This window comes from Balaenoptera ricei, chromosome 1 (assembly GCF_028023285.1).
Source record: "Balaenoptera ricei isolate mBalRic1 chromosome 1, mBalRic1.hap2, whole genome shotgun sequence".
Taxonomy (NCBI): Eukaryota; Metazoa; Chordata; class Mammalia; order Artiodactyla; family Balaenopteridae; genus Balaenoptera; species Balaenoptera ricei.
Window position 1 is genome coordinate 97,059,737 of NC_082639.1, and position 22,707 is coordinate 97,082,443.

Below are 22,707 nucleotides of genomic sequence, written 5' to 3' on the forward strand. Positions count from 1 at the left end.
GGAACTGTACAACTGGAGACCTAAAATTAAAATTGGCTTATGGAGGTTCCTCCCCAGAAGCAGATAGCATCTTGAGATGGACAGCTCTCCTTAGATCACAGATCAAGATCTTTATTTCCTATTTGAAACCTTTATTCCTATTGCCTTTTCACTACTTGCTTTTTTCTCTCTGTTAATGCACGGCAAGGCAATGCTTCTCTGGCAACTATCGCTGAATCTTGCCAAGGCCATACCTACAGAACAGAAGTCCCTAGGTTTTCTTGGTAAGATGATTTGAGATAGAATTGCTTTAGATTACTTGCTGGCTAAACAAGGAAGAGTCTGTGCCATAGCAAATACCTCTTGCTGTAGCTGGATCAACACCTCTGGTAGTGTAGCAAATGCAAGAAATTAACAAGCCACTTGGCTAAGGCAACAGGAGGCCATTAGACTAAGGTGGCTCTAGTGCTGTGTGGCCTACATAAGCAAACCAAAAACCTAAGCCTGTAAATGCCTCAAGGTTATGAAAGTAAAACCTAAGGACAACCAATCACATATAGCCAACTAGGATTTAAGCTGTAGCCAATCAATAATTTCCTTGCTTTGCTTCTGCATTTTCTCTATAAAAGCCTCTCCCTGAACTCCTGAATGGTAGAGTGCTCCTAACCTCTTCTGGTTTGTCAGTGCCAGCTTCAGATCGATTTTTGCTCAGATAAGCTCTTATCATTTTTAATATGCCTCAGTTTATCTTTTAACATTATGCTCAAGGCAGGGAGTGGGGCCCCAGAGTTGGGCAATACATTTCCTGGGCTATAAATGGCAATCTGCAGCATATTTGTGTGACCTTCTGTGTAATGACTGAAGATTCTGGTTAGTACTTTGGAGTTCCAAGCCCTCTTATAATTACTTTTCTATACATGTTACCTTAACTCCAAACACCTCCCATGAAAGGTGTATACTTATATTTAATTTTAATGAAACTTTTTTTTCTATTGCATTTTGGAAATGGTTAAGGCTGAGTCTCCTAGAACATTACTGGGACAATTCAGTTTTCTTATCCCATTTCCTTCCTCTGCTCCACCCTCCACATCAAAAAAAAAAAAAAAAAAAGTCAACAGGAAATTGCCTTTCATCTCCCCAGCAGCAACGTTCCAGGTTTTAAACCAGAGTGTATTTTAGGCTAATGTGTGTTTTTCTGGTTTTATCTGGAAAATCTGCACATATTTATGCATGTTCCTTTTTAAAAAGGGGCTTCTCAGGCTCCTAAAACCAACTCTGTAGTATTTTTGATTCAAGCGCTAGCAGAAGCACAGCTTAGTGGTTTGGGAAGATGGCCTCTAAGTTAACAATGGAAAAGATTATGCAATTATGTGGGTCTGGTGGTAAGGATCAAAGAAACCTTCAGCAGAAGACAAAACCCAAAAGAGGGAAGGGGAGTGTTTTTCAGAGAGTTGTATGTAGTTACTAACATAATCTAGAAAGCATTTTTTTAGTAAACATCTGTAAGACTTTGTTTTGTTTTTGGTAGGTACTTGTTGCTCTTTTAAAGCAGGGCTATCTATGATTCTGATCACAGGATGACATGAGGCTAGCTTTGTATTGCTAGAGAGCTCTGATGCTGAGGGCTGGGTCAGATTTGAAATGTGGTAGAACAATGAGTCATTCCCAGAGGCTAGGAAAGCTGCAAAGATGCTGTCAGAGGTGAACCCCTTGAAACATGTCTTTCATACAGAAAGCTTTGAGGTATAGTGGGAAATGCAGACTTGGTTAGAATCTCAGCTTTGCCATTATTTAAGCCTGCACACTCTGGGCAAGTTACCCTCTCTGAATCTGTTTCCAAACCTGTAAAATGTGGCTAATAGTATTTACAAGTTTGTTGTGAGGACTACGTATATACAGTAACTGTGCATTAACAGACCTGCTATTGGTACTTAGTTCATTAAAAATGGTTCTTATTAATCATGTGGGGCTTTATATCAAGAGCAAAGAGTTCTTAAGCCACCATTGGGATATTAGTTAAATTTTGACATCTGTACCCAATCGACTTAATAAAGCTTATACGATTTTTAACTAAAATAATTCCCTCAACCTCTGACTTTCTAACTCTTGGCCCTAAAGTTATTCAGCAAGGATGCAGCATGATTTTTCTGTCACCACTATTACCCTCACCCCACTGATAAATACAGTCCATGAAACTTTTTGGCACTTAGGGACTTAGAGTATAATACAAGCACTACCAAGATTTTATTTTCCCTGTCCTCACTCTTCGTGAAGAAACGAGTTAAGATTTGGGGAGGGTTCCCACCATTCCTTAAATTGTAAGAGATCACTGTGCTTAAACTAGCACTTTATATTTGTAGGTGCTTGATATTTTTGAATAAATGATATTATTCTGGAGATTTCTTTGTATACTGTCAAATATTAAATTGCTAGAGAGCGATACAAGCTGCATTCAAATTCAACAAAATGAAGTCTTTTGTATCTTCTTATGCACCATTCTGTTGAGAATGATAAAGGCTGAAGAGAAGATAATGTCCTATACTTTGAAACTGGTAGATTTTCTGGCCAAACATACCTACTTCTGTAGTAGTCTGGCTGTTAAAAGTAAGGCTCTGACTTGGAGGCTTGGGTCCAAATGGTGACTCTGCTAATTCCTTAGCCTTAGTTACACAAATGCAGAATGGGACAAATTAGAGTACCTACCACACAGGGTTTTTTTTGACAACTATTTACGAAACTTTTATGCTTCCCTGTAATATTAGAAAAGTTTGTCAAGTTTACAAAAAAAAAATTCCTACCGCCATCTTTATTACAACACATTGAATTCAGGAAAAATTCTTTGCAGATTTGATATCCTTTTGTTACATTGTATTCAATATTTTGTATTTATTTAGTTCTCATTTTTTAATCCTTAAGAGTTTAAACTTTTTCTCCATACAGTTTTTTCATCCTTTATTAATTCCTAAATGCATTATTGTTTTTGTTGCTATTGCAAATGTTTTCTTATTTTCTATTTTATTTTGAGGTATAGAAGAATCTTTTTTCACTTTTGTAAGTTGATCTTCATCTTGTAATTCTGCTGAATTTTTTATTAGTTCAGGTGGTGTTTTTAGTAGTTCATGTTTTTTAATTAAAACTGTTTTATTGTGGTAAAATACAACATAAAATTTACTATCTTAACCATTTTTTTATCTTAACCATTTTTAAGTGTACAGTTTAGCAGTATTAAATACATTCATATTATTGTTGCCACCATCACCACCATCCATCTCTAGAACTCTTTTCATCTTGTAAAACTGAAACTCTGTACCCATTAAACAGTAGCTCCCCATTTTTTCCCCTCGCCCTAGCAACCACCATTCTACTATCTCTATGAGTTTGACTGCTCTAGGTACCTCATATAGGTGGAATCATACAGGATTTGTCTTTATGTGACTGGCTTATTTCACTTAGCATAATGTCCTCTAGAGTCCTCCATGCTGTAGCATGTGTCAGAATTTCTTTCCTTTTTTAACACTGAATAATATTCCATGGTATGTATATACATTTTGTTTATCCATTCACCCATTGACAGACATTTGAGTTGCTTCCACCTCTTTGCTACTGAGAACCCATATAGGGTTGTTAACGAGAACTGAATGTGTTCCTGGCATATAGTAAGTACTTAGGATATCTACTATTATGTTTTTATTATGGGGTAGGAGTATGCTTGACTTGTTTTGTATATCCATGGATGTTTCTGTGAGAATCTGTATTTCAGGAGCTTCTGAAACAGAACGGTTTGGAGCAGTTACCCTTTTAAGAAAAGTTACAATTTGATAATTGAAAAAATAAACATTTGATAAGAGTTTAAGGAATTCAGAAAAGATCCAAGCTTTCCTCCAACCAGTTTTATTAAACATAACAAAATTCTGTATACAAAGTGACCTAAACCTGTTGCTTCAAAACATACTTCCCTTAACTAGTATTTTGATAAGTCAATCCAGAGTGTCAAAAAGCAGCTTACTCTAAAATTAATAGAAAAGTGCCCAATGCACATTACATGAATGGCCTAATTACTGGAACTCTAATAGCTCTATAAGATAATTAACATAAGGTACGATTGAGTCCCCATGACAAGCTGCTGGAGAACTGATACAAGATGTCAAGAGGCCATTTTGTGCACTGCCACTGTGATGCCATCGTGTTTCTGGATCATAATGTTCCTGAAAGGCAAAGTGGAAGATATTCAGTAAAGTGTTGCAAGTGGCAGTCAATGTAAGATTAAAGATGCTGTTTGGTTTAGGACACAACTAAAAAAATAATACTTAACTTTTCTATGTATGAAAGCAATATCTAAACACAATAAAACATTTGGGAAATACAGAAAAGTATAAAATATAAAAATGAAATTAATTCTATAATCCTATCACTCAAAGACAACCACTATTAATATTTTCCTCTTTTAATCTGCACGTATACCACATATACATTTTTTCACTTTACAGAACTGTGATCATAATGTGCATAGTTTATTTATTTAAAATATTTATTTTTGGCTCTGTTGGGACTTAGTTGTGGCACAGTGGGATCTTTCATTGCAGCACGAAGGTTCTTCATTGCGGCACACGGGCTCTCTGGTTTGGGCACGTGGGCTCAGTAGTTGCAGCGTGCAGGCTTAGTTGCTCCGCGGCATGTGGGATCTTAGTTTCCTGACCAGAGATCGAACCCACGTCCCCTGCATTGGAAGGCAGATTCTTAACCACTGGACCACCAAGGAAGTCCCTGTGCATAGTTCTGCTTTTTTCATTTACTATTATTCGAAGGACCCTCACTTGCAATGTCTTTGGTATTTCTATTACTACAGACATTGTTCTGTTCTTTGTTTAGTCTTCCTCTGTGTTATTTATTGCTTCTTTTATTGATAGTTCATGACGACTCTTACTCTTCATTTAAATGTCTTTGTGGTCTGAACGCACATTAGCTTTAGAGATCAATCCATCTGCTCCTGTGGCCCAAAGGGTGGAACCTTCCTCCAAGTACTTTTGAGAAATCACTGATGAACACAGGGCAAGCCCCAGTCAAGTTTCCCAGGGATTGATTTTTCTGAATGAAAAGGAAAGGAAGGGATCTGCTGCCATCTACTCACCCATTATCTGATTCTAGACACACCACAGGAATATCAGTGGGGTCTGAGGTTAGCTTAGCTGCTTGCTGGGCTAAAACAGATATCACCCCAGCATGCTCATCTGACAGGGTTCCGCGGCCTGGAAGACAGAGATGATATCACACTGCCTGACTGTCCAAAAATGAGTATAGAGGTATAGTGGAACTGAATTGAATTATTCACAAAAAGAAGGTTCAGCTCATGGTCTCTTAGGTTAGGTACTGACGTAAAATGACTCTGCCCTGATACTCCGTGGTTACATCAGTGAGAAAGCCAATAACAGCTTTTAAGTCAGTAAAAGGCCATAACACTCAATTTTCCAAGTCATTCCCATCACCATCTCTAAACACCTTCTCAAGCATATAAGGAAGCTGTAATTCAAGTCAATCTGAAAGCAAACTGAAACCAAGAAGAAATTCAGAAGTGAGACTGACAAAAACCAGTAAGGGCAAGAGACTTGTTGAAGCTAATTAATTCCTCATGGAAAATCTGATTTCCTTTTACTGAGATCAGCCTCAAAGGATATAAAGATCTTTACTCAGGAGTTTGTAAGATCACCTTAACAGCACGTATAAATATTCTGTGAGCAATTATTTCCACTAGAATAAACTGGTTTTCAAATAGCAACAGAATTGGCTTTTTACTAATGTTTGTTTTAGCCTGTAGATAATAACTAAATCTTGGATGTCTGGTACAAAACGGAATTACTAAGTTTACAATATCTTTCTGTATAGAAAGGCAACACAAGCCCATCTGCCTGAAACTAACTCAGGTAATAGACATGCCAATATAGCAGAGTTGATGGATTTACTGTTGTTACATAAAACATTAACTGGACACACAGTGCAGTCTTTTGGGCCTTGAAGGTTTCTTGAAGGAATACATTTAGTTTTACATTTCCGCACTTGAATTTCAGCCTTGCCTTTGTGAGCCTGGCAAGTGCCTCAAAAAAAATCTGCCTTTTTTCTTCCAACTAAACTGATCAGTGTGTAAAACCTGAGTTACAGGCTACTTCCTTCAATTAACCTCCCAGCAAAAATTCAGAGCTTTAAAAAGTCCTGCAGTACAGAGGAGTAAGGAGCAAGGTGTCCTGGGTTTACTAGTTCTGACATTAGTTAGCTGAAGGCTTCCATTGTTTACCTTTCTGGATTTATTTTCTCATCAGTAATTGTTACCATTTATTGAGCATTATGTCTGGGTTCTGTGCTGAGTATTTTACATATATAATTTTATAGTATTCTGATTGAGAGGCTTCAGAGCCAGACTCAAATCCTAGCTCAACCACTTACTAGCTGTATGACCTTAGGCAAGTTAGTCAGCCTCTATGCCTCCATTTCTTTATCTGCCTAACAGGGTTGTCATGAGAATTAAATGACTTAGTATACTCAAAGCACTTAGAACGGTGCCTGGCACATAGTAAGAGCTCAATAAATGCAATTCCATAGTAATAATTATTATTAAGCAACAACTCAGTAAAGAAACTGAGGCTCAGAAAGGTTCTTTTTGGTCCAAGTTGACACCACTAGTAAATGCAAGAGCAAGGGGTTGAAGCCAGGTGTGTCCAACCCTGCAGCCCCCATTTTTACTACCTACTCACTTACTCAAGTGAAGTTGGACTAAAAAGTAACACCACCCATCTAGCAGGGTTATTGTGAAAATTAGAGATGATGTATACAAAGCTTCGCAGTCCCACCATATGGCATAAATTCAATAAATGGTAACTGCTGTCATTATCTGAAGTCCTTTCTAGACCCAATTTAAAATGATTCAAATACTACTTTAGTAGAAACGACTCTGTAGTGCTAGAATTGCAAGGAACATTTCTACCTTTATAAACACCAATTGAGAAGTTTCAGTTTTCTAATTTTGTTATTTGGGGCTGATCTCTACGCTTGCAAAAGTCCCCAGAAAGTGGCAGGGTAACAGGAGATAAAAACTAGAGAATTGCACACTAGGCTCCCAGTCAACATCAAATGCTGTGCAATCCACCAAAGGGTTGATGTGAGATACTTACAGCCCAAATTGAGTCCTTGTGAATCTGTGCACAGGACTCCAACAATGGATGGATTCTTCATTCTAATTCCAGGAACGCAGGAAGAAGAAAGCAAATGATGTGGGGAAATGAATTTAAATAATTATAACACAAATATCCTTTCTCTGTACCAGGCATTGTTGTACTACTTTAAATCAGTGTTAATCTTTTTTCACTATTGCCCACCCCTGCCCCAAGAAAAATTAAATTACAATTAACTGATTTAAATTAGTTAAACCAGTTTCTCTCTCATGAGAAAAAAGACCGTGCCATGTACTGTTGAGCTCTGGAAGGCCACAAACATTGCAATAGTTGGGATTTTGTTGCCTTCGTTAAAAATGCATATTTTAACATACTAACTCACTTGAAACAACTGTTGAAAAACTCACGGGCTGCCTCTTGTAGGGGTAGTGGGAAGCTGAGGGGCACTGATGCGAGGGAGGTGTTACCCTGTACGCCTTCTTTTATTTTTCCAACTTTGGATTTTTACGTAGATATTACTCATTCGACAAATTTAACGGATGCCTTTCAGCAAGTAACTGGTTACACCCGTAAGGAAATACGCGTGTGTGTTTATGTTTATAAGACAGTGCTCTGCACAGGTGGTACTTCCTTCCCCCAAACGACCCCGGTTCCTAAAACTCCCGAAGAACGACCGTGTCCAGACAGACAATTTCAGCACGAGAGTCGGGTGTGGGCTCGGGCCGCGGAGACCCGCTCGGGAGGGAGTGTGCGGAACCCTGGCGAGATTTAATTCCGGGTCATTTCGCACCCCTACCGGAGGCCCCGGGACAGGGCGTCCCCAAGACGCCCGGCCGGCGCTCGCAGCTCGCGCCCTCTCTCCCGTTCAAATCCCCCAGCCGCGACCCCAGGACGGGCCGACGAGAATACTACTCACGTGTCCTCCAAGTGCTGCTCTAAGGTTGCCTCCATCTCGCCGCGAGTCGCCTCCTTCTTCGCCGCTGGTCTCGGGTGCCCCTCGGTCGGTCACATGACGCGAGCGGGCCGTGGTCAGGAACGGTGCCTCCAAAGGGACAAACTTCGCGGCGCAGCCTTCGCGTTGTGTCCAGGATGACATCTTTACGCGCCCGCCGCCGCGAGCCGGGCGGAGGTTCTGCTGCCTGTGCGTCAGCGGGCGAGGGGATGGCGCGGAATGCCGCCGCGGGAGGGAGGTCTGCAGTCGTCCCTCGGAGCCGGCCTCCTGGCCTGTCCCTTTGTCTCCTCCATACAGACCTTTGGATTCCAATTCCACCGACTCCAAGAAGTCGGGCCAGACCCTGTTGAAGTTTTACAATAACCCGGCCGGTCCGACGGGGTCTCATCCAGGCGGTGGGGCAGAGAGAGACAAGAGAGACACAGGACCCCGGTGAAGGGTCCCCAGGCTTGTCGGGGAAAAGACTGGACACAGGGACTAGAGGACGAGATGGAACAATGCTAATAGGTATGGGGAAAGTGTCGGGATTTTAACGAAAACGTTGGTTCTTCCCCTTTGGCGAGGGCTCGGGAAAGTTTGGGAAAGAACGTGTCACTTGTGATAAAGACTAGTTAGGACTACTTAAAAATAATCTTAAAAAAAGTTAATTACAAAAGCAGTTTTAAAAATAAGGAAAGAAAGCCCACCCATAGCCTCTGTCCAGAGATGACTGTTAATCCCTTGGAGGATATTCTTTCAGCCAGTTGTCTTTGCAGATGTATGCTTTTAATGTTGTTGTTGTTGTTTCTTTTTTAAGCAAAATTGACACACATACTGGACATAAAATTCTGTAGCTGACCCTTTCACAGAATTTAGCATAAATGTCTTTTCTTGTCAGTAAGTATTCATTTACGCAACCTCTGTAACACTTACAAAATAGTCCATATTATAACTGTTACTTAATTGATTTAACCAACCCATATCAATGTGCAGTTAGGTTGCTTATAGTTTTATTGTTATTTTGGGTTCTTTGGCTATTACAAATGCTGGATGAATATCCTTATAGCCAAATATTTGTGCAGTTTAAAATTTTCCTTATAAGTTACTAGAATGGAATTATTGGATCAAAGGATATTGACATTTTTAAGGCTTTTAAAATACACTTACAAATTGCCCCGCAGAAAGGTGGTAACAATTTAGTCTCAGATTGGTAGCGTTTTGATGAAAATGGGAGTATGTCCAGAGGTCACCCATCCCCCATAAGCCAATACCCACTCCCTGTGCTTAAGTCCTCCTAACATCACTCCTGGATCTACCTTTTCTCCAACCCTCTCACTTCCAGCTTTTACTCACAGCCCACCTTCTGTTCGGGGGCCCAGCTTCAAGGCTTCTCTCGACTTGAATTCAGAGTCCCTCTTCATTCCCCAGCTGTGATGGTGAGAAACTTGCAGCTGCCTTAAAATTCCAGTCTTGAATGTTGTAATTCAGGAGTTTTCGACTCCTTCCCTAGAGAAATGATTTATATTAACCTCGGGGTCACATAATATGGGCCATTTAAATTTTAGAAAAAGCTGTTTAAAACTACCCTTAAAAGATAGCATCAGAAAATGTGAGGAGCCGGTCTGCTTGCTGCTGAAGTCCTGCCCCAGGCAGCTCGGCACCACAGTGCCGCCCCCTTGTGGTCCCAGTGTGGTGTAAGCTTTGCTGGACTGGGGCATCTCAGCTCTGGCTTTCTAACCCTCAGGGCAGCGACGTCCAATAGCAAGGGAATGTGAGCCACAGCTGTAATTTTAAATGGCCTGGTAGCCACGCTAAAAAAAGTAAAACAGGTGAAATTAATTTTAATAATATATTTTATTTGTCCAAATACTATGTCCAAAATATTATCATTTCAACATGTAATCAATTTTAAAAATACAGAGATGTTTTGCATTCCCCTGCCCCACCCGCCCCCCGGACTAAGTCTTCAAAATCCGGTGTATATTTTACACTGACAGCGTGTTTCAATTCAGACTAGCCACATTTCAAGTGCTCAATAGCTATGTGTGTGATGGGTGGCTACCATTGGTTAATGCAGCTCTAGGATATCTCTGATTATCTCAAAGCCAGATCAGTGATTATAGGATTCCCGGAAAAGCTGGTGATCACTTTTTGCACTGCTAAGGAAGGCCTCCGAAGGGAAAATGAGCACATAGGAAGAGGATGACCGCTGGCTCAAACATCCTTGTTGCTCTGGAGGTGGGAAGGCAGGCTATTCCACACCACTCCCTCTTTCTGTGTCCTCTTGCTGTTTTGTCCCTGCAGAAGGAGCGGTGGCTTATATAAGCTGGGGAAGTGCTGCGGGCTGGAGTGATGGTTAGTTGGACAAGGTGTCTGACCCCTAATTGTTTTCTACTTCAGCTTGTGGGGTATTTGATGATTCTCTATTCTCAGTTTTGAGTACTGATAACCATTTTGGGTGTGACAGGAGAAGTCCCAGGACACCCATATCAGAGTACTTGCCTCATTGCATTGTAATTTTTTATATGTTTACTTTTCAAGACAGAAAGGGTGTTTTCTCCATTTCTGAATCCTGAGCGCTGCGGAGCACAATAGGACTCCAGTAATATTTACTGAAGAATCTTGATGGGTTTTTTGAGAAAAAGACTCTGTGTTATGTAAAGAAGCTTTAAGTCCTCAACTTTAACCACCTTTATCCTCTTCTCCCTCCCCCCCTCCATAAACAAGCTCTTGGAAAATGGAAATCCCAGGAGGGTGCTACAGAGAGTGCCCATGCCCACATGTCCTCACTGGGAAGGGAGAGATGAGAAGCTGGGTGGTGTGAACCAGACCTTGTAGGTCATCTCACGGCTGTTGGCCTGAGACCCTAAGCGCTCTTCTTTGACCTATCAGGACCAGAATCCTCGGGGTGGGGGGCGGTCCATTTAAAAAGTGACACTCTAGTAGAGGCTCTAGCACTTCCCTGGGTGCAGAGGGCCCCGCTGCGCCAGGGCCAGCCCCCTTGGTCACTCTTTCAAGTGCTTAGGGTCGCAGGCCTGCAGTGGAATGAGCCTGATGCTGGGCTGGGAATGAGCCCTCACATGCCACCAGGGGGCACCAAGGCCATGGAAAACTCTGCTCAGGCTGGAGGATCCTAAGTGAGTTACAGGGACCCATGAGCCTCCTGAGCTGGTACAGCTTGCTGAGGACAGCACTAGGCTAGCTTTGTGGCCTCGGAGTCAGGCGATGTAGAATTGGATCCTGGCTTAACCACTGCCTACCCCAAGCCTCAGGGGCTCATCTGTGACATGGTAACACCATTACCTGCCTCATCAGGTTGTGGGGAGGATGATATGAGATTTCTCATGTAAGAGGGCCAGTGCATTGTGGGAGTCAATCAGTAAGGTTTGCTAAATCTCAGTAAGAAGACCCATTTGTCTCCTCAAGTTGCTTACAGTCTAGGCAAGGACACACATGAGCAGATTAACTAACAGTTCAAAGAAGATAAGAGCCGAATGACCACTACAGACCTCAAGCAATCTAGTGTTCATGTGGGTGTGAGGTCGCAGGGCTGCATTTAAATAAGATGATGAAATATGTTTTATTATACTTTTCTAGGGTGTGTAAAATTAATAAAACAGTGAGAAAAAAAAAATCACCTGAAATCCTAGCCCTAACCCTAATGACATGAATGTGAAAAGCTAAATGGAATGGGATGGGATTTGGAAGTGGGGATGGGGAAAGGCATGTCACAAAGTTCACAGGAGTCCTGCCAGCTAAAGCCTCTCACTCCACATGAGCTACTGGATAGGACACTGGGGTGCAGACCCCTGTCTTCCAATCGTGGACACCGCCTGAGAGCTGAGTCCTAGATCCAAAGCCTAACTCCTGATAGTAATAAGAGCAGTAATGCCCTTAGCAGTTTGTACACATGGAGTGACAGCTACGTGCCAGGCATTTCACAGGCCTTATTAGTCCTGAGAACCTTTTTGAAGTAGCTGTTGTCACTGTCCTCACTTAAGAGTTAAAGAAACTCCCTGAGGCTCAGAAGATCAGTCCTTGCTCAGGATCAGCCTGCTTGTGAGTGGTGGAGCCTCACCATTAACCTGCCCCCTGTGCTGCCTCAACGTCTCTTACTTCATCAGCAACACAGTCCTGGCGACGTGAGAGGGTTTTGGAGGCCCAGTCCAGCTCTCTTATTCTCTAGAGAAGAAATCTGAGGCTCAGAGAGGGGAAATGGCTAATTTAGAACTTGAACATGGAATTCTTAACCCTCCATGCAGTGTTCTAACTATATTGTGTTGCTACAGGTTGTCTTAGAGCTTTAGTTAAACCAATTTTAGAGACACTCGTGTTGAATTGTGTCTCCCCAAAATTCATATGTTGAAGTCCTAGCCCCCAGTACTTCAGAATGTCACCTTATTTGGAAATAGGGTCTTTACAGAGGTAATCAAGTTAAAATGAGGTCATTAGGGTGGGCCCTAATTCGATATAACTGGTGTCCTTATACAAAGAAATCTGGACACAGACATTCATAGAGGGAAGACAATGTGAAAAGACAGAGGGAGAAGACAGCCATCTCCAAGCCAAAGAGAGAGGCCTGGAGCAGATCCCTCCCTCACAGCCCTCAGAAGGACACCTTGATTTTGAACATCTAGACTCCAGAACTGTGAGGCAATAACTTTCTGTTGTTTAAGCCATTCAGTTTGTGGAACTGTGTTATGACAGCCCTGGGAAACCAATATACTCATATATCCATAAAGTCTACAAGTCAATGTCTGTGATCACAGGCGTTTGGCAGCCCTTAATTATAGAGAAACTGGTTGGGAGGCTCACCCTCTCAGAGGCAAAAGGATAGAGCAGATAATCATTCCAGCTTGCTCCCAGCCTTGATACTTGGCTAACTAAGATGTTTTTCTTGCATTGGCCAACAGTGGTGGCATGACCCATTTGACTGTGGCCTTCTAGAGCCTGTTTTATATCTCCCTGAACCTGGCCTATAAAAGGTGCTCAATAAATGTGTGCAGAGGGAATAGTGGGAAAATAGGCTTCTGGCCACTCTGGTCTAAGCCTCTCCAAGCAATGGGTTGGGCAGTGGAGTAGGGTACAGGCTATCAGTGGATGGAAGTTGAAATTGAGCACTGTCTCCTAAAGTTTATAGCTAAGCCCCAATTTTGGAAGACACAAAATATATTTTAGATGACTCAGGGTGGGCCAAGGACATTTCAGTTCAGGAAGCTATTTTCCTGCTGCTTTATTAATTTTGCTACTGAGGATAGATGAGATGCAGACTTCCATATCCAAGTCTTCATTAGATGCCCAGTTAATGCAGCCATGACAAATGGGAATGAAACCCTTATGAATAAAAAAAAGATCAGCCTAGTGTAAAAAATTGTAGACTAGAGAAAAGGAAATTTAGAGGAACTGATAAAATACGCTATCCTTAATTAGACTGTCTGCATCACACATCAAATCAGCCTTAATGCCAAGATTTATTGGCCTTGGGATTGCGTAAATGAAATAAGTGCTTGAAAATGAATGGGAAAGAAATTACCTGTATTAAAATGTATTTGCAGTGCCGACCTGCACACTGATGCTTTTAGTTAAATGCAGACTTTCAGCTTCTTTGGCTACCCCTCACTGTCTACCCAGCATGGACTCCCTTAGCCCCTGGGGAGTTTCAGAAAACATGCTTGTGGGGTAACAATGTGTTCCCTTGTCAATCATCTCTGCCACTGTCCCGGAAAAATCCTTCTTGGGCAGTGAAATATCTTTGTGTCTTTATTTCAGCATCTACGAACTTAGTGAAGTGTTACTGGTCCTTACTTCAGAGTAGAGAATGTCGTGAAGACAAGAGGACCCACCTAGTTCTGCACATCCTGCCATGAAGAGCAGAGCGAGAAGCTTTTTTGTTGGCTGCCACCGTCTCTCTTGGAATCTGAATTTAACTTCGGGAGCTTACCTGTCGTTACAACACTGAATTACCCTCTTGTAAGACCTTGGACAAGTCCTCTAATGCCTTGATGTCTCAGATTTTTTTCAATTCTCCCTGAAGATAAGAATAGTATCCACCTCATAGCGGTGGTGTGGGAACTCCATGAGACGACGCACGTGAAGCCCCTCACACAGTCTCTGGGGCCACCGCAGACAGCGAACAGGTGAGACCTGCTATTGTTGCCACGACCTCAAGAAATGATAGCTGAGGCAAAGCTGAACTAGACTGTCATTCAGGGCTCTTAGTTGCAAGCAACAGAAGCTGTCTTTGGCTTATAGAGTAGGAAAGGAAATTTTAAAATGACACTGGGTAGCTCACGGTTACCCAGTTGTTGGGAGGGCTGGAGAGCTCAGTCTAAGCTTCCAGTGACAAAGCTCCAAGCCCACCATGGCACCACTGCCACTGGTCTTGTGGCAGCCCACAACAGCTTGCGGCACCAAGGCCATTACTGTGGCAGGAACCTAACCCTATACCTGCTACGCCCCCGAAGCCAGACCCCTCTGCTGCTGCCCTTGCCAGCAAAGTGGAATTTTCCCAGAGCCTCTGAACTGAAGTCTTGTGTGGGTAAGTTTAAGCGATGCAGCCTGGATCACGTTCCTGGCTTTAGTTGCAAGGGAGGCTGAAGAAGAAACGTCTGCTTTCTATATCTGTTCTGCAAGTGCCTGAGCAAAGCAAAGGCATTCACCTGGGGCCGGGCAGCAAGAGAGCATTCCAAGTGTCTCCTACAGGGAGGGGGCTTCCTTCTTGGCGTGAGGGAGAGCTCTTAGGCGAGGCGCCCACAGCTCCTTCCACACCTCAGAGAGCAACTTTACCGGGCAGAGTTCCACGCCCTGGCAAGGGGAGGGGAGAGCTATCTGCCCTTTCTTCTGCTTGAGTATAAGAATATGGAATTCGAGAGGTTGGTCATTTTGCTTTGTGCTTCTAGAGATAAGGGCCATAAAATGCATCTCAGAGTATGTATGTCCGCCAGCTTCGTGCTGTGTCCTCACTGTAGATCTGTAGTTTCATTTTTTAAAATCGATTTCTCACTCCTAGTTTGCCAAATTCCATGTGGGTAGTAGTAATAAATCAGGCAGAGCTTCCTCACTCAAGGAGTTTATGTTCTATACAGTAAATAAGCTAGAGATCATGGAAAAAAACCAAAACAAAACCCAAGTTTTATTTTGGGTAAGAGAAACTGTTCAAACCAATGATCATTACCAACAACAAGCTGAGTGTCTGGCCCAGCCCCGAGTCTGGGGCCACATTGTAAGGAAAGGACTCAGTGGGGCAGGCAGAGCTGCTTCTGGGAGGGAGAAGACGCACAAACGAGTGAGCGAGAGAGAGAAGGATGAAAAGAGAAACACCAAACCCTCAAGGTCGAGGGCTTATCAGAACTTGAGTGTGTTGTCTTTGCCCTCCACGGTCCCTAGGAAAGCATCTAGCACACAGAAAGTGTCCAGCAAATGTTCTGTTAAGCGGGGAATCCCTTTGAAAATCTCAGGAAAGTGACCCTCTCCAACCCTTCATCTGTCCATTATTCTAGCTCCCAAGGAACCAGTAGAAAGTGTGGGGCAGGGCCGCAATCACAGTGTCAAAAGCAGTGAAGGCAGTGGACAGTCTTCCTAACTTACCTGACTGAAAATAGATTTCATCTCTCTAGGCCTCAGTTTTAATATCTGTAAACTTGGTTGGTTTCTCACTCAAGAACATTGCATTTACTCTTGTACTTAAAGATAAAAAATTAACATTTACAAAGCACATCTCTTCACACACATTATCTCTTGTTAATTCCACAGTCATCCCATCAAGGATCTCCATCCTCATTTTGTGGATGAAGTAACTGAGGTCTGGAGAGGTCTATAGCTTGTCAAGGTCGTAGAACTTGAGAGTGTCCATGGCTTTGTGACTCCAGGGCTAGGGCCGGCCAGTCTCCAGGATGTAGATCCCAGGTGAATCAGTCTCTCTGCAACTGTCTCCTCAACCAGTCTAGACAACACAGGCCTGTGAGTCAGACCCAGAAAGTGGCCAGAGGCTGCCGTCTCCCCATCTCCCCTCCCAGCAGTGGGAGGACTTGTCTTGTGCCTTTAGACACCAGGAGTAGATCAATTGCCACATTAATTCTGGGCCGTCAGCATTTCCCCCAGGAGAATGTCAGTCAGGGAGACTAATGTCTCATTGATCTTTCCAGTTGCCAAAGGGGAAGGGAGATGAATGTAATCCCATCTGTCAAGGTGGAGAAGGGCCCATCTGAAAGCAGGCTGGATTACTTTAAGGAGATAACAGTTTATCACTCTCTGGACAAGCAAATATGAAAGTAGGACAGCCTTCTCTATGAGTTGGTAGAAACATTGGTCAGCAAAGAGAAGGCCTGGAGAAATGAGTGGCACGATCTCTGGCCTTTGTTCCACTTGTCCTTCCCCTAGGACTTCGTGTTCTTTGTGTACACACAACCGCACAAGTGGCGCAAAACCCACCCCTGACCCCCAAGAAGTAGTTAACATTTGTTGAGGATTGATTATTGCCAGGTGCTGCACTAAGTGTTTTATATTTACTATTGAGCAGCTTTCTGAGGTGTTATTATGAGCACCATTTTATGGATGTGGACACTGAGGCTCGGAGAGGTTGAGTGAGTTGCCCAAGGTTGCTGAGCTAGTGAAGGGTAAAATCAGGTGGAGGCTGGCTCACCCTGAGCCTGCCCTCAACCACCCACAGAACACACTGGTTGCCCAGCCAGGAAAGTAGCCCAGCAGCCCTGCTTCGAGATCACTGAGTCTTCACTCCACTCACTCCTTCCTTGGTCAGCCCCTTAGGGAGCCCTGCTGACCCCAGCAGAGAGGTGTCTTTACCAGTGGTAGAGGCTGAGCCAAGGCTGAGGGGTTGGGATGCCTCGAGGCCCCGGTCAGGGTGTCTGGACAGCTGAGGCTCCGGGAGGGGTAGAGGAGTGGGCAAGCCCAAGGCCATGGGTCTCAGCAGCACGCAAGGCACAGGCTCTGCTGAGGCTCCTCTGGGCTACCGCTGTGCATGGGTTCCCATGGAGGAGGGGGAGGTCAGCGACAGCCTCTCAGCAAGCCAGAAGCTGGGACATCCAGTGTCAAGCCACCGTACAGGCTGCTGTGGCCGCCGAGAGCCTGAGGAGCTGCCACGGCCATGGGCTAGGAAGCTCAGGTGGGAAAGGCCTGGGGACCACAACAATGTGATCTCAAAAACCCAAGGAGGAATGTGCACACCTGAGATCCTCAGGGAACACAAGTCTCAGCGTTAATTCAGGCGGGGCAGAAGCACCCTGCAGAGTAAAGATCCCCCAAAGGGAGGGGCTTTGCCGCCAGCCGTGGCTGGGGACACGCTGCCAAGGCAAAGGTCACTTGAGGGCGGCAGTTCTCATCCTCTGTGGCCAGAAGTTAAGGTTTCTAATTAATACCACTTTGGATCCGACAGAGGTGGCTGCTCTGTCCCGGGCTTGTTTGCGGTTTATCCCCGTGATTGATGCTGGTAACATTTAGAGTCTGTCAGGGAGATATTTCATGGATGCCCCACGTGGTGGGATGGAGACAGCCAGGAGATGCACTTCCCTCGTTAAGGCAGAATCAGAGATGAATCTAAAGTATGGATGGAAAGGCCTAGGCCCTTTCTAGCCTCTTGTCAGGTAGGGGAAGGGGGTGCGGTGGAGGTGGAGGCTTGAGAGGAAGGCGCTGACCTGGAGCTGTAGCAGGGACCTGTTGTGAAGAGAAATGACATATGAAAGAGGCAGGAAGCTGTTTTTTCCCTGAGGCTTTCTCATGAAAAGTGTCACATCTGTGTTGGCCAATAAACTTTGCTGGCTAAGACACACAAGAAAGGAAGCAAACAGGAAGGAAAAGACTCTTCCTGCTGTTTCCGTGGTCTTTAATGTTGGCTCCAAACCACCATATCTATCTGCCAAAAGTCTACCCATTAATCATAAGGCTGATTTCAAAAGTGAAAAGGTGTTTGAATCCCTCGACTAGAAATGATCTTCACCCTGACACCCACAGCACTTTGTATGTTACTGTCAAAGCATAATGTTCAAACATTTAAAAACATGGCTCTCATAAAATATGGAATGGACAGGTGTCAAAGATTTAGTAGTTCATGAATGAGGGAACCAATAAGATGGCAAGGCTGGTTCAAAGAGCATTTTGAGGAACTGGGTATTTATAAGCACTTAAAAGGAAATGTTCAAGTAAAATATCTAGGTTAAGAACAAAACTGGTTGCCCTCACATGTATGGTCAAATGATTTTTGACAAGCATGCCATGACCATTCAATGGGGAAAAGACGGTCTTTTTTAACAAATGGTGCTGGGAAAGTGGAACACCCATGTGTAAAAGAATGAAGTTGAATTCTTACCTTATACCATGTACTAAAGTTAACTCAAAGCAGATCAAAGACCTAAATGGAAAAGCTAAAGCTACCAAACTCAGAAGAAAACATAAGGGAAAAACCTCATGACATTGGATTTGGCAATGATTTCTTGGATATGACACTAAAAGCACAGGAAGCAAAATAAAAAAAATAGATAAATTGGACTATATCAAAATTAAAAACTTTTGTGCATGGAAGCACACTATTAACAGAGTGAAAAGACAGCCCATGGAATGGGAGAAAACATTTGCAAATCATGTATCAGATAAGGGGTTACTATCCAGAATATATAAAAGAACTCCTACAACTCAACAACAAAAAACCCAAACAACCTGATTTTAAAAATGGGCATAGGACTTGAATTGACATTTCTCCAAAGAAGATATACAAATGGCCAATATGCATATGAAAAGATGCTCAACATCACTAATCACTGGGGAAGTACAAATCAAAACCATAATGAGATACCTTATTAGAATAAAAAAACCAAAAAGTAGCAAGCGTTAGGAAGGATCCGGAGAAATTGGAACCTTTGTGCATTGTTGCTGGGAATGTAAAACAGTACAGCCACTGTGGAAAACAGTATGGTAGTTCCACAAAAAATTAGACGTAGAGTTATTATATGATCCGTCAATTCCACTTCTGGATATATATCCACAAGAACTGAAAGCAGAGTCTCAACAGATGTTTGAACACCCAAGTTTATAGGAGTATTATCCACAATAGCCAAAAGGTGGAAGCAGCCCAAGTGTCCATGGACAGACGAATGGTTGAGCAAAATGTGGTGTATATGTACAGTGAAATATGATTCAGCCTTAAAAAGGAAAAACTCTGACACATGCTGCAATATGAATGAAACTTAAGGACATTATACTAAGTGAAATAAACCAGTCTCATGGACAAGTACTGCACGATTCCACTCATATGAGATATGTAGCATAGTCAAATTCATAGAGACCGAAAGTAGACTTTGGTTGCCAGGTGCTGGTGGGAGGGGAGACTGGGGAGTTATTGTTTAATGGGTGTAGAGTGTCAGTGTTGCAGGATGAAAAGAGTCCTGGAGATGGATGGCGGTGATGGTTGCACAATGTGAATATAGTCAATGACACAACTGTACACTTAAAAATGGTTAAGATGGTAAAATTTTATGTTTATTTTACCTCAATTAAAAAACAAAACATAACTGGTTAATGTCTTACAAGGCAGTTAAAAAAATCAGTCTTTAATGTTATGCTTTCTGTTGACTAGACATTATTTATATCTTTACTGGACATGATCTACAAGCTAACATGTAACTTCACAGAGTCTGAGCCCTTAATTAATGGTAAATAGCCATTAAACAAAGATACCTTCCCCTGGGTGATTAAATAATCCTTGGGTGGACTTGCGAAACAATGACCAAATGACGTTGGAAGGACTTACTGTCCTCTTGTGGCCTTATTTCCAGGTTTTGAATTATTAGTATTATTTCTGAACATCACAGTCATGTACATCCTTGCTTTTCCCACCAGTCCCTCGAGGGTAGGGGCTCTGTCTTATTCAGCTTTGCCTCCTCACTGTGTGCTCTGGTTTGCTGAATGGAACTGAAGAAGGACCAATGGGATGGAGCCACTTGGGAGCAGAAGGCCTGCGTTTAACTGTCTGTGACCATGACCATAGTCTCACCCATCAAATGAGGACATTGCACCTGAGTCCTGGGTGCAATGCTGGGCACTGGGGGTGCTGTCTAATCTCAGGGTTTCCTTCCAGCTCTAAAATGCTCGGATCCTGGTTTGGCCATCATCACACAAGAAAGGATGCAAACACATAAATGAAACATATAATGAACACACACAAGAGCCTTTTTCAGGTGCACGTAATACACAGAGGCATGTTTTTTCTAGCTTTTCTTAGAAGAGCCATCCTTGATGCCACGTGATGTCTGTGGCCCTGGCTCCTGGGTTGGGAGGTGCACAAAGATGTGCTGTTTGTAGCTTTGCTAGAGAGGGAAGAGCTACAGTTTGTTGGAGGCAGGAGCACCTCCTTCCAGCAGCTGGGGGGGGGAGCCCTGGGTCAGCAGGCCTCAGAGGGTCAGTACCCGACCTCCAAGGCTGCCCTTGAGAAAGGAATTATGTTGTCTTATATTGCTGTTTTCAATTAATTTCTTGACAGATTCTGGCTGTTCTTCTTCTTGTTTTTCTTAGGACAGGAGGACTGCCGGTGATTTATTAAGAAGGTGAAATTATGTGCCCATTTGGGAACTCTGGGGAGCTCTCGCTGAAATTAACTTGAGCGTTTTGGAGCCAGATTTACACGGCAGAATGGACCTGGGACTGCTCCTTTTGGCAGAAGCTGCTGGGCCACTGTGGATGATCTTTCCCATGTTGCACAATGTCCCCAAAGCCCTTGGAGCCATGCTCAGCCCCATCCTGGCATCCCCTGTGTCCCTCGTGCCTCTGCCATGGAGGTCCAGCCACTTTACTTGGCTGTGAGTCTCATCAACTTGTAGGTGAATCCATCTATCCCCCCTCCCAGCCTGACTTGGCCCCCTTCTCATAAGCATCTACACAGTATTTCACAAAGAAAATGTCTGCTGGCTGTGTCCCGGACTCTTGAATGTCAGCTCACATTAGTCATGGCCACAGATGCGGCTGGAATCTTGCTGACTGGGTCCCAAAGGTCTCTGCTGGTCTGCACTCCCCATGCTTGGGTTGGAGGCACTGCGGAGGGTTTGGGTGGTGAGTGTGGGCACCTCCCAGCTGCACCATTTCCTGGCATCCACCAGGCTGCCTCACGTCCACTCTAGACCCTCGGTCTCAGCAGAGGAAACCAAAAATCTCTCCCTAGCACCACAATCATCTTTTGCTGGCTGCTAAGCACCCTTGCTCTGAAAACAATAACCAACCACCATAAAAACAGTAGGTCTGCCTTCTCTGTCTAAGCATGTACTGTGTAGGTGCTTTAGGGAGAGCACCAGAGGCCAGGGAGGATAATTTGTCCAAGGACACCAGCTAAGATGGGACAGAATGAGGATTATTATTAGTTCTAAATAATTCCAATACTCATGTTCTTTTTTATTTTTCCCTTTCCCACCCTTTTGTAATTATTCTAAAGTAACATTTACTTCATTTTCTATTACAGAAAGAATGTGTGCACAAATAGAAAACAGAAAATGTAGAAACGTATGAAGACAAAAGAACCACCAAGACAAACCAAACCCATGGTGATTAGCAATTCCTCCTTGCCAAGATAAAATGTGAACATTTTAGTTCCTTTCTTTTCCATCTTGTTCTTTGTGTGTGTCCATGCATTCACACACACACACACACACACACACACACACACACACACACGTAAAATGGGGATTACATTGTATATTCTTTTTTGTTTCCAGCTTTTTCCACTTAGCCATATAGTGTTAACATTTCACCACATCAATAAACGATCTTCAGTCCTGGGCTCATTAACTCATCCAAGGCATGTGCTGCCCAACTTTGTTTTCTTCTGTGTCCAGTCACATGCCTCCTCTCTGGGCTGCACCCCAGGGGGACACTGAGCCTTTTCCAGCAGATTGAGCTTGTTGGTACTGAGGGGCTTGCTTTGCAAGTGACACATGCTCCTTTTGTCTGTAAATCTATCGAACTGCATTCAGGATGGGCCTGTTATCTTGTTCAAATCCTATGAGAGAGAGAAAGAGAGAGAGCGCCTTTCCCACAAGGATGCTCCAAGACTGTGTGCACTCGCCTCCGTCCACACTGGATTTGGAACCAGAACAGCAAGAGCAGAGAATGGGGCACAGCCCCGTTAGGATGGCTGACCCCTTCCAGCCACTCCAGTCCTGTTTCCTAAAGGGAATTAGTTGTTGGCCTCGGGGAAAGAATTCTCAAAGGACTGTTGCATGGACATGGTAGGAACTGTTGACCTTGAGACCTGAACATGCTAGGTCTTCTCTTCAGCTGAAATGAACCACTAACTGAGGGAAAAGAGGAGTATTTCACTTTGCGGTGAATCCTCTGAGCCTATGGGAATCGTCTTGGCCCATGTGTATGTGTCACCTGGCCTCCGCCCAGGATGGCCACCCAGGGGGCCACCTCCCTAGAAAGGACCGGCAGTCCAGGAGGCAAGGTTCCTGCGCAGCCTTTCCAAGGCTCAGCCCTGACCTCTTTGCCAAAAGGTGTTTTTTGTTTTTTGTTTGTTTGTTTTAAGCAGTTTATTTCATGAACCACTAGAGCTGGGGGAAACGTTGATGAGTCATAGCACCAACAATCTATAGCTCTCAGAGGAAGAACTGTAATTCCAACGTGTTGACCTGAACCAGGAGG

At 43.6% G+C, this 22,707-nt stretch overlaps 1 protein-coding gene and 1 long non-coding RNA gene across 3 annotated transcripts; one reads left to right on the forward strand and one right to left on the reverse strand.

Annotated features, from left to right (window-relative positions):
• Positions 1 to 3,855: 3,855 nt before the first annotated feature.
• On the reverse strand, positions 3,856 to 8,250 carry LAMTOR5 (late endosomal/lysosomal adaptor, MAPK and MTOR activator 5). Its single transcript, XM_059927529.1, is given in 5 exon segments — positions 3,856 to 4,184; positions 5,108 to 5,225; positions 7,140 to 7,201; positions 8,056 to 8,139; positions 8,141 to 8,250. Coding segments are annotated over 5 exon segments (420 nt in total). The 5' UTR covers positions 8,236 to 8,250; the 3' UTR covers positions 3,856 to 4,123.
• Positions 7,985 to 21,653, forward strand: LOC132368800 (uncharacterized). 2 transcript variants are annotated; one of them, XR_009504165.1, is made up of 4 exons: positions 7,985 to 8,598; positions 13,840 to 14,207; positions 20,590 to 20,894; positions 21,527 to 21,653. It is a non-coding gene; the product is annotated as an uncharacterized LOC132368800 (long non-coding RNA). The 2 variants fall into 2 exon arrangements; XR_009504164.1 differs by having other exon boundaries at positions 20,590 to 20,873.
• The last annotated feature ends 1,054 nt before the right edge of the window (positions 21,654 to 22,707 follow it).